The sequence below is a fragment of the Diabrotica virgifera genome, chromosome 4 (genome assembly GCF_917563875.1).
Source record: "Diabrotica virgifera virgifera chromosome 4, PGI_DIABVI_V3a".
NCBI classification, from domain to species: Eukaryota; Metazoa; Arthropoda; class Insecta; order Coleoptera; family Chrysomelidae; genus Diabrotica; species Diabrotica virgifera.
In genome coordinates, this window is record NC_065446.1 from 142,046,775 (window position 1) to 142,059,884 (window position 13,110).

Sequence of the window (13,110 nt, forward strand, 5' to 3'; positions counted from 1 at the left end):
AAAATGCAAGCGCCCACTAAAATGGAAAACTTTACTTAACTTTATTTGGTTTTAGGACCTACTCTTCACAACCCAATAGGTCCCCATAACGCTCCAGTGACTGCACATTTAGCATACTTTGCTCCCCTACCATAATTTCTGCTTGATGTCACTAGTTATTTCTCATATCCTCTTTAATGTATAATTTTTTTATAATCTTTTTGAAACTTTGTCATATAATTAGACTTCATTATGTTACAGCGATCCTGTTCTTGTCTTTCCTTGTCAAGAAAAACATGTTACATGCCTGGATTGCTTTCGCCAATATTGTGTGACCAGATTAATGGAAAGACAGTTCTGGCAACATCCAGAGCTGGGATACACGTTGGCTTGTCCAGCTGGTTGCCTAGACTCGTTTATAAAAGAAGTCCATCATTTTAGATTGCTCACAGATGCTCAAGTAAGTACATATAGTCGGAGAGATAGAAGCGGATTTTGTGCGTGATAAGTAATATAGAAAAACTATACGGGGATATGTTGAATTAGTTGTGTACATGTCTTTCCCCAATGGCCGGAAACCAGAGTGGGGGACGAGGGTAATTATAAGGAGTCAAAGTCGCGGTTTTTATTTTTTTTGTGACGCTCATGATCGAGATAGTGCACCAAAATTTGGTAATAAATAGGTCATGACGTAACTAAGTAAAATCTCTAGGGGCGGAACGCTGCCTGGCCGACAAAGGGGTGGGGGTAGGGGTGAATATAAAAAATATAAAGGGTTTTTTGCGACGTTCGTGATTGAGATAGTGCACCAAAATTTGGGAATAAGTAGACCATGACATAACTAAGTAAAATCCCCAGAGCCGGAAACCAGAGTGGGGGATGAGGGTTGTTATAAGGGGTCCAAGTCGCGGTTTTTATGTTTTATTTTGTGACGCTCATGATCGAGAGAGTGCACCAAAATTTGGGAATAAGTAGGTCATGACGTAACTAAGTAAAATCGCCTGGGGTGGCACGCTGCGTGGCCGACAAAGGGGTGGAGCAGGGGTGAATATAAAAAATATAAGGGTTTTTTTGCGACGTTCGTGATTGAGATAGTGCACCAAAATTTGGTAATAAATAGGTCATGACGTAACTAAGTAAAATCTCTAGGGGCGAAACGCTGCCTGGCCGACAAAGGGGTGGGGTAGGGGTGAATATAAAAAATATAAAGGGTTTTTTGCGACGTTCGTGATTGAGATAGTGCACCAAAATTTGGGAATAAGTAGACCATGACATAACTAAGTAAAATCCCCAGAGCCGGAAACCAGAGTGGGGGACGAGGGTTGTTATAAGGGGTCCAAGTCGCGGTTTTTATGTTTTTTTTTGTGACGCTCGTGATCGAGAGAGTGCACCAAAATTTGGGAATAAGTAGGTCATGACGTAACTAAGTAAAATCGCCTGGGGTGGCACGCTGCCTGGCCGACAAAGGGGTGGAGCAGGGGTGAATATAAAAAATATAAGGGTTTTTTTTGTGACGTTCGTGATTGAGATAGTGCACCAAAATTTGGGAATAAGTAGACCATGACATAACTAAGTAAAATCTCCAGAGCCGGAAATTAGAGTGGGGGACGAAGGTAGTTATAAGGGGTCAAATTCGCGGTTTTTATTATTTTTTTTGTGATGCTCATGATCGAGAGAATGCACCAAAATTTGGGAATAAGTAGGTCATGACGTAACTAAGTAAAATCTCTAGGGACAGAACGCTGCGTGGCCGACAAAGGGGTGGAGGTAGGGGTGAATAGTGATGTGAGTCGAGAATATTTCCAAGCGAATATTCGCGAACATTGGAAAGTTTCCGAGAATATTCGCCTATAAAAAATGGAAATATTCTCCTGGCCGCAAATATTCCCGGAAAATTACAATGGAAAATTCTCGAGAACATTTCCGAGAACTTTCAAGAATGTTTCCGAGAACTTTCCATAATATTTCCGAGAACTTTTGAGAATATTTTGAGATAACTTAGTGACGTAATTTGAATTTACATGGAAGTACCGCTACTTAATTCACACGGTCGACGAACCTATACCACTGCCAAGTACAAAAGGAACATTGTTTTGAACATTACCTTCATTATTTTTATACTAAAAATACCTAAAGCTATACTAAAATCACAATAAAGATGCACTAGAAATAAACAAACCAAGACACGTTGAATGTTACGAGGAGTACTTCCCGAATCATGATTTACAACATATAAACTTTACAAATCATGATTTGGGATTTACAATGTATATACATGTAAATCATTTTGTTTGTTTATTTCTAGTGCATCTTTATTGTGATTGTAGTATAGGTATAATGCATGGGAATATTTCAAAACAGAAATAATAAATAAAAAGAAAAAAGTTATATCATTCAAACTATAAAGACAAGATATTTAGTTTGTTTATCGTTTATTGTAAGTTTATTGACAAAAAAGAAAAGATTTTTACAGAACTACCAAAGTTCTGTGCAAAAGCAGACCTTTGGTCAATGGATTTTATTTGGCTTTCAGCACGATCAGTAGATTGTTTAAGCTGGTGACAAGGAATGTGCACCAAAACTTCTTTAAAATATTTGGCAATTACAATAATACTGGGGTTACAAGCTTCCTACGCTGAAACAGAGCGTAGTTGTAGCACATACTCTTTCATACATAATAAAAGAAGAAATAGACTGACTATAGATAGAGCAGGGAAGTTAATGCATAATAGCTCATAATGAAAAACTCCTAAAAGATCATAAACATGAAAAAATGGTATGTTATGAGAGTCTTTATATAACTCATCTCTTGGAAGTTCCAACTTGGAACCAGGACAAGACTCTAAATCCATATCAGAAAATGAAAGATTAAGCGAGACAGAGAGAGACTCTTCATTATATTCTCTTCATAATACAGAGTCCAGCTTGTGTGAAGAAAATTTCTCTGACTCACAAGAATAGACTCTTATTTATATATTTTATAATTATAATTCCTAAGAATTTTGTAGTATCTTTTGTTATTATTAGTTAAAAAAAAAGTTCCTGCTTTAATATTATATAGGAATACAGATTACCTGAAGTAAGTTCCTATAATCAATTTTGGTTTGTTTATTGTATGTTTGTTTTTTATTTTAATATATTTTTTTAATAAAATAACCTTTTTAGTTTTAGTTATAATAAATAATAACAAATATTCAGAGTATTTTTTTAATTTAAATTTTTTATTTTTAGATTAAATAAATTTTAAAAGTATTTTTTGACTTTTCATTTTTAACAGATTTTTTCTGTAGTCTTAATACCACAACAATAAGTAAAGACTTAATACTGATTTGTATAATTTATTATAATAATTTTAATAAAAATGCAATATTTCCATAAGTTTCCGAAAGTTTCCAATATTCCCGGAAAGTTTCCGGAAACTTTCCGGCATTCGAATCTTCCCGGAAATTTTACATCACTAGGGGTGAATATAAAAAATATAAAGGGTTTTTTGCGACGTTCGTGATCGAGATAGTGAACCACAATTTGGGAGTAAGTAGATCATGACGTAACGAAGCAAAATCTCCAGGGGCGGAAACCAGAGTTGGGGATGAGAGTAGTTTTAAGGGGTCAAAGTCGCAGATTATATTATTTGTTTTTGTGACGCAGCACAACATTTGTCCCCCACGCAGCGTTCCGCCCCTGGAAATTTTACTTAGTAATGTCATGATCTACTTATTCCCAAATTTTGGTGCACAATCTCAATCACGAACGTCACAAAAACCCCTTCTTCTTCTTCTTCTTCTTCATGTGCCATCTCCTCTAAGAAGGTTGGCAACCATCACGGCAATTCGAACTTTCGAAACCGCTGCTCTAAAGAGATCAACAGAAGTGCAATTAAACCAAGCTCTCAAATTGTTTAACCAGGAGATGCGTCTTCTTCCGCGACTCCTTCTACCCTCTATTCTTCCTTGTATTATTAATTGTAAAAAGTTATAACGCTCGCCCCTCATAACATGTCCCAGATATTGCAGTTTTCTAACTTAATTGTATTTAAAACCTCTTTATCTTTTCCCATTCCTCTCAACACCTCGATATTCGCGACTGTATCCACCCAACTTATTCTTAATATTCTTCTGTAGACCCATAATTCGAATGCTTCTAATCTGTCCGAAACATATTTCTTTAATGTCCAAGCCTCCAACCCATAGAATAATACGGAGAACACGTAGCATCTCAGAAGTCTTATCTTTAAAGAAATTGTAATGTCTCTGCTACAGAGTACTTTTTTCAGTTTGTTGAAAGCATTTCTTGCCTGTCCTATTCTTGCTTTAATCTCTTCTGTGTACTCATTAGTTTCATTAATTATTGTACCCAAATATTTATCTTTTTCAACCTTTTTAATTTGTTATCCATGTATTGTTATGCTTTCTTGGCGCTGTTGAGCTTTTGTGATTACCATAAATTGTGTCTTTTTTGTGTTTAGGGACAGTCCGTTTTCTTGGCTGACTTCTACCACTCTGTCAACTATTTGTTGTAAATCCTCAAGACATTCGACTAATAAAATAGTGTCGTCGGCAAACCGTATATTATTGATTGGTCGGCCATTTACTTTTATTCCCGTGGTAAGGTCTTCTAGTGCTTCCTGGATTATTTCCTCTGAATACAAATTGAACAAAGTAGGAGACAGGACACAGCCCTGTCTGACGCCCCTCTCAATCTGTATTTCATTTGAAAAGGCGTTGTTCTCTTTTACCACAGCGATCTGATTATAATAGATGTAATATATTATATAATATATCTAATGATCCTGATGTCCCTCGTATCATAAGTTTTTCTTTTCAAGTAATTCGATAAGGCGGTTATGTCTGACCTTATCGAAGACGTTGTTGTAATCCAAGAAACACATATACAGGGTGAGTCATGAGGAACTGTACATACTCCTACCTCGTATAGAGGCTCCTATGGGGAATAACAAATGACCATTAAAAAGTGTCTGCTCCCATTGTTTAATAATATACAGGGCGAGTTTCGGATTTTGACAGAAATTTGTATTCGTCATAACTTCTGAACGGTCAGATCGCTGTATCTCTTATTTTGGTCAATCGTTACACTATTACCACCCAATCAACTGATTTAGTCAAACTAGAAAAAAATCAGGTCCGGCTTTAAAAAAATTAGTTCGTTTGGGTCTTAGAAAAAATTTCACCCTGTATACGCTTTTTGAAAACTCTAATATAAATTTTACAAATTAGACAAATAGGCAATTAAAATGGCATATTTATTTTTTTCCCCACACGATTACTTAATTTTTTATAAAAAATAAATTTTGACTATGAATTAAAAATTTGGTAAAGTGAACCATAGATTTAAAAAATGAACTTTTATTACAAAAATTAATTTTTTTTAAACAAATATTTAATTTATGTTACCACCCAATCAACTGATTTATTCAAACTAGAAAAAAATCAGGTCCGGCTTTAAAAAATTAGTTCGTTTGGGTCTTACAAAAAATTTCCCCCTGTATACGCTTTTTGACAAGTCTAGTATGAATTTTACAAATAAGACAAATGGACAATTAAAATGGCATATTTATTTTTTCCCCACACGATTACTTAATTTAAAAAAAAATCACATTTGACTATGAATAATTATTAAAAGTTTGGTAAAGTGAACAATAGATTTAAAAAAATTAATTTTTATTACAAGAATTAATTTTTTTTGAACAAATATTTAATTTATGTTACCACCCAATCAACTGATTTATTCAAACTAGAAAAAAATCAGGCCCGGATTTAAAAAAATAGTTCGTTTTGGTCTTAGAAAAAATTTCACCCTGTATACGCTTTTTGAAAGCTCTAATATGAATTTTACAAATTAGACAAATAGGCAATTAAAATGGCATATTTATTTTTTCCCCACACGATTACTTAATTTTTTATTAAAAAATCAAATTTGTCAAAATCGGAATTTTAACCTAAAAATAAAAAAAAAATGAAATCACGGTAACTCGCTACAACTCTGTTCCATTTTAATATTTTTTTTTCTGAAACTTTTACAGCACATATCTCTTACCATTGTGAAGACTATAAAAATTGTTGTAGACTTTCAGTCTTCTTCTTGTAAAAGTTATGAATTTTTAAAAATAAACGGTGCAGATTCGTGAATTGCAAAGTTAAATCGCAAAAATTAAGTGAAAAAATTTAAAATTTGCCTATTTGATCACGTCTAGGTTAAACTATAGAGTCAAAGAGAAATGCGTGGGGAGTTTTAGATCTAGACGTGTTATAGAAAAAAGAAATGGTGAAACTTTTAATTTTAAGAAAAACGTTGTTTAATTTTTTTATTTTTATGGTAAAATTCCGATTTTGACAAATTTGATTTTTTAATAAAAAATTAAGTAATCGTGTGGGGAAAAAATAAATATGCCATTTTAATTGCCTATTTGTCTAATTTGTAAAATTCATATTAGAGTTTTCAGAAAGCGTATACAGGGTGAAATTTTTTCTAAGACCAAAACGAACTAATTTTTTAAATCCGGGCCTGATTTTTTTCTAGTTTGAATAAATCAGTTGATTGGGTGGTAACATAAATTAAATATTTGTTAAAAAAAAATTAATTCTTGTAATAAAAATTAATTTTTTTAAATCTATTGTTCACTTTACCAAACTTTTAATAATTATTTATAGTCAAATGTGATTTTTTTTATAAAAAATTAAGTAATCGTGTGGGGAAAAAATTGTCTTATTTGTAAAATTCATACTAGACTTGTCAAAAAGCGTATACAGGGGGAAATTTTTTCTAAGACCCAAACAAACTAATTTTTTAAAGCCGGACCTGATTTTTTTCTAGTTTGAATAAATCAGTTGATTGGGTGGTAACATAAATTAAATATTTGTTTAAAAAAAATTAATTTTTGTAATAAAATTTAATCTTTTTAAATCTATGGTTCACTTTACCAAACTTTTAATTCGTAGTCAAATTTGATTTTTTTATAAAAAATTAAGTAATCGTGTGGGGAAAAAAATAAATATGCCATTTTAATGGCCTATTTGTCTAATTTGTAAAATTCATATTAGAGTTTTCAAAAAGCGTATACAAGGTGAAATTTTTTCTAAGACCAAAACGAACTAATTTTTTAAAGCCGGACCTGATTTTTTTCTAGTTTGAATAAATCAATTGATTAGGTGGTAATAGTGTAACGATTGACCAAAATAAGAGACACATCGATCAGTCCGTTCAAAAATTATGACGAATAAAAGTTTCTGTCAAAATGCGAAACTCGCCCTGTATATTATTAAACAATGGGAGCAGGCACTTTTTAATGGTCATTTGTTATTCCCCATAGGGGCCTCTATACGAGGTAGGAGTATGTACAGTTCCTCATGACTCACCCTGTATACTGGCTGATTAACATCCATGCACCTTTGCACAAGTACATTTACAGCGAACAGGGCTTCCCTCGTTCCCATATTGCATTTCTAAATCCAAATTGCGTGTCGCTTATGTCCTGCTTAAGTTCGTTATGTATTCTCCGGTGTATAATTTTAAAAAATATTTTGAGTGTATGACTCATTAAACTTATTATCCGGTGGTCTTGGCATTCTTTTGCATTTGGTTTTTTTGGCAGTGTTATGAACGTTGACAGCAGCCAATCTCTGGGAATGATTCCTCTACTGTATATTGTATTAAATAAGTCGACCAATATTCCAATTTGCTGTTCTTCTATTAACCGTATTATGTCTACAGGTATTTGGTCAGGATCTGTTGCCTTGTTGTTCTTTGTTCGCTTTATCGCCTCTAATACTTCATCTTCTGTTATGTCTGGGCCGTTGTCGAACTTTTCCTGCTCTAGTACTATCTCATTCCGTTCGTCTTTAAATAGTTCTTGAATATATTCCTGTCATCTTTTAAGCCTTTCACCGACGTCTATAATTATTTTGCCGTGTTTATCCAGCAGTATGTTTGATTTTTTCTTGATATTAGTGCCTGTTATTTCTCTAATTTTCTTATGAAGGTTCAAGTTATCATGTTTCTCTACAAACTGTTCAATCTCTGCGCATCTGTCACTATACCATCTTTCCTTTGCCTCTCTGATGTTTCTCCTTATTTCTGTGTGTATAATATTATACATGCTTTTGTCTTTGGTTTTATAAGATCGCCTTGCTTCCATGAGATCTAGAATCTCCTCGGTCATCCATTAATTTTTATTTTTGATTAGTTTAGGTGTTAGTGTTGTCTCACATGTGCGGATAAGAGCATCTTTTAACATGTGCCGTTTCCTGTTCGCATCTTCAGTAGGAATAATTTCTATTTTGGTGAGCTCTTCTTTAATTTTTAGTGTGACTTGCTCTTTTGTTGATGGATCTCTCAAACGAGATACTTGTATCGTCTCTACTTTAGTTTTAACCACAGGCTTCTTTAGATTAATTCTAAACCTTCCTACAACTGGGTTGTGATCTGATCTCACATCAGCTCCAGGGTATGATTTTTCTGATTTTATGGAATTTCGGTATCGTTTGCAGATGAGAAGGTAGTCAATTTGGTTTCTGATGACGTTATGTTGGTTGTCTGCTGGTGATTTCCATGTATAGAGTCTCCTGGTCGGCAGATCATAATAAGTATTCGTGACAATAAAATCGGTCTCTTGGCAGAATTGAGCCAATCTTTCTCCTCTCTCGTTACGATTGCCCAGTCCAAAGTTTCCAATAAAATCACCTTGACTTCCTCTACCGATTTTTGCATTTAGATCTCCCATTACTATTGTAACGTCTCTAGACTTGGTTACTTCTAAAGCTTGTTGTAATTCGTTATAAAACTGTTCGAGTTCTTCATCCGATTTATCTGCTGTGGGAGCATATACTTAAATTATATTGATTCTAGACTGGGCTGTTTTAAGTGTTACCATCATAACTCTATCCGAGATGGGTAAGAAGCCAGTTACAAATGTCTGGGTGGTTTTATCAACTAATATCGCTACTCCGTTCCAGTGATTTGGGTCATTGTCATTACCAGAGTAGTATATCTTTGTTTGGCCTACTAATATGTCACCTGAATTGGGCCATCTGGTCTCACTTAGTCCTAATATTTTTATGTTAAGTCTTTCCGTTTCCTGAATGACATTATGGACTTTACCTGCTTGGTATATTGACTTAACATTCCACGTGCCTATCTTTATGCACTTTTTGTCGATTTTAGTTTTCTTTTTGGACGATGTGTTACTGATGGGTATTGCACAGGGATTTCGTTTGATATCGACCTGAGAGGCCCTGTGGTCTATCTGTGATTTGCCTCCCCTGCCGGATCTTGGTCTCCGATATCCATGATCAGTAACAGAGTTACTTTTTTGTACAGCCATGATAATTGTACTAGGGATATCCGTATATGATCTTTAATGTAGTGGTTTCCCCTTGCCTTCTACATCCGTATGCAGTTGACCATTTGTTTTCGTTCATCCGCCTTCGAGGCCGATTTCTCAACCCCAGGACAAAAGAGTGCCCTGCCACTTATTAACTCATCCGCCCGAAGCCGTTGGTCGGTAACTGGGAGATTGCTTATACCGGCAATCACTCGGTAAAATTATCGCCATATCTGGCTACCCTCACTTAGTTTAGCCTGCAGACCAATGCAGTTGCCCGGGGTGTGGCACGTGGAGCCATAAGTGAGAGTTAGTTATAGACAGCATAGAGCCATAAGCGTCTATGACGCTTGATGTGGTCGTTCCGATAAAAGGTGCTACCTCTATAACACAACCCTAAACCCCTTATATTTTTTATATTCACCCCTACCCCCCACCCCTTTATCGGCCACGCAGCGTTCCGCCCCTAGAGATTTTACTTAGTTACGTCATGAACTACTTATTCCCAAATTTTGGTGCACTATCTCGATCATGAGCGTCACAAAAAAAAATAATAAAAACCACGACTTTGACCCCTTATAACTACCCTCGTCCCACACTCTGGTTTCCGGCCGTTGGGGAAAGTCATGTACACAACTAATTCAACATATCTCCGTATAGTTTTTCCATATTACTTATCACGCACAAAATCCGCTCCCAGCTCTTAGACTAATATTATTAAATTTTTAGAGTTATAGCTCTGATAAGAAAGGGTACAAAGCAGATATATAAAAAACTATCGTCCTGTAACACTCCTCAATGTAATGATTGACGACAAAACAAGCTGGTTTTAGAAAGGGATTCAGCACAAGTGACCATTTATTAACTATGAAAATCGTTACAAAACGAGCAAATGAATACCACATTCCTCTATATATAGCGTTCATAGATTTCGAAAAGACTTTCGACAGTGTCGAACATTGAGCAGTGAAGTTCTTTGATTAACAGCAGAATTGACCACAGATATACAGACCTAATAGCCAATATACAGTAAACGCCACCATACTAGACGCATAGGAACATTCAGCTATTATAGTCCTGTACCCTTCACTTGTTGTAATGTTTATTTTTATGTCTAGTGACGTTTAGAACGTCAGAAAATGTATAGAAACTGAATATTAACATAGAAAGTTGCCAAATAATAGATCAACTGTATTAAATACAGCTAATTTTGACGTTTATAGTTGTCATTTCGTTAAAGTTGTAAAAGTTTTAAAGTATTGTAATGTTCTTGGTGTTTGAATAAAGTTATTTTAAAATAAAGTAGTAATACTATTAACTAATTAATTTTTTGTATCTAAAGACAATTATTTTGAATAGTTTCTTGACAGTAACATGACAGGGATGAAAGTCACATCTGAGAACGGACCGGATTAGCCCATAAGCATTGCAATTAGGTACCTACCCATGTGTCTAATATGGTGGCGCTCACTGTATAAGGAAGCCCAAACAACAATTAAAGTATACGAAGGAACAAAAGCAATACAAATAAATAGAGGCGTGAGACAGGGTGACACAATATCACCGAAACTTTTTAATCAGGCTCTGGAAGATATTTTTAAAAGATATTTTAGAATGGGAAGAAAAAGGTATAAAAATTTGTGGACAGCGCTTGAACCATCTAAGGTACGCTGATGAATCGTATTGACTGGACATAGACACCGGAAAGATAGGCCTTAATATGAATTGGAGCAATAGAGCAATTAGTGCAATTAGAACGAAAACATGGATTGTTTCGGAAAAATTCAAACAAGCTTATATTTTTCTAAAACTTTTTTGTTAGTTTATATACTTGTTAAAGTAAAAAGTTCTACTCGCAGATTTGGCCGCTAATTGTTTATTAATTGTTTAAACAATAACACTTGTTTTGTATAAATAATTTTAAAAATATCGTTAAATTCATCATTTAACTTTGATCAAATATGTTTCTATTTTTTTTGATTATGCTGAATCCGAATATGGCATTGCAATTTGAAAATTCTTATACAGAAGCTCTTATACAGTATGCCTGGGTAGCTACTAGGAACCACATAGAAAACTTTTTTATTATCCATTTTACGAAAAAAAGTTATTCTTCATAAAATGCTCTGGATAGTAAAAAATCTAAAACTCAAGCATCGGATATCAAATTCTATCAATTTTATACGAGTTATGTCAAAAATATGAATTTCGTTAAAGAGCAAAGTACCTTTATATTCCAGAATATCAAAAAATAATATTATGAAAAGTTGTTTGAAATTAAAAACTATGTTTAAATATACAATTACATTATTCTAATCGAAAAAAAAAATTTTTTTTCAAGTTTTTCTCAAATTACGGATACTCATCATCACTTCATTACAATTATGAGAACTATTTTATTATCACTTTTACGAAAAAAAGTTATTCTTCATAAAATGCTCTCCCTGGTCTAAAATCTAAGATACAACCATCAGATATCAAACTTTTTAAATTTTATACGAGATATGTAAATAATATGATTTTTTCTTAAGAGGATGGGTACGTATTTTCGGCTGCAATGCTATTCAAATGGGGATTCATTTTTTTCGAATCCTGAGAAAACTAATAAGTATTTTTGAAAAATTTAAACGCAGAATGAAAGATTACGTTATTAGCGAGGGCCGAAAGTCCCTGAGAACTTCTACAGGGTGATTGATTAGTGTGAGGAAGCTCAGTATATCTGTTATAGTAAAAATTACAAAAAAAAGTTATTGACAAAAATTGTAGGCAGCTTTAAACTCCACATTTTAAAATTAGCTATAATCTTAAAGGGTGTTCCATAAGATGGTGGCAGACCAAACTTATGTTTTTTTTAAATAGAACACCCTGTATTTTATTTTAAATTTGAAATCTGCTTCACTTCCACATCACAACAATGTAAAGTTTTATTATGTTATACTGGGTATTTAAACCAATATTACCTGAAAATCGTATCAAGTTTAACTCCCTGTATAATTAAAAAAGAGCATAGGAACATTGATCTATTGCAACCATAGTTTTTTAATAATTGTTAAAAATTATAAAACATATTCGTTTTCATAATATTCGTTAAATCAAATACAGGGTAAATCAAAATGCAAGTACCTACATTATTTTCTTGGTAATTTTAAATATAACACCCTGTATTTTATATCACTATCGAAAAGTACTAATATCGTACTTCAAATTTTATGAAGTACTCCCTATACCTAAAGTTATCAGTTTTCTAGATATTTTTATTTTTCCATCAAAGTATTAATTTGGTAGATATTTTAACGTTAACCCATAATTATTGTGAGTTGGCCATGATTGATTTGTCAGAAACTGATCAGTTTTCTAGATATTTTTATTTTTCCATCAAAGTATTAATTTGGTAGATATTTTAACGTTAACCCATAATTATTGTGAGTTGGCCATGATTGATTTGTCAGAAACTGACAGTTTGACATTATTGTTTATTAATTCAGTATTGCGGTACACCGTAAATTAGCAACAATCATTATTTAGTAATTCAGTAATTAATTCAATTTAAATTAGCAATAATGAATTTTACTACTGATGAAATGGTAGATATGATCTGGATTTTGGGGGAATGCACTAAAAATTCATTACTATCAGCTAGAATTTATCAAGAACGGTTTCCAGATAGGCGGCAACCTAGACAAGATACATTTGAAAAATTGAAAGATCGATTTAACCGCACTGGTTCAGTGGATTATGAAAAACATGAGCGAACAAAAACTAGTGTGACAGAGGAAAACGAAATGAGTGTGTTG

General features: G+C 33.6%; 1 protein-coding gene across 1 annotated transcript in view; it reads left to right on the forward strand.

Annotated features, from left to right (window-relative positions):
* Positions 1 to 13,110, forward strand: part of LOC126883169 (E3 ubiquitin-protein ligase parkin) — a 319,547-nt gene that overhangs the window by 213,920 nt on the left and 92,517 nt on the right. Inside the window, exon 5 of the mRNA XM_050648418.1 lies at positions 241 to 439. Within this exon, the coding sequence (XP_050504375.1) occupies positions 241 to 439 (199 nt within the window). The remainder of the gene's footprint in view (positions 1 to 240; positions 440 to 13,110) is intronic.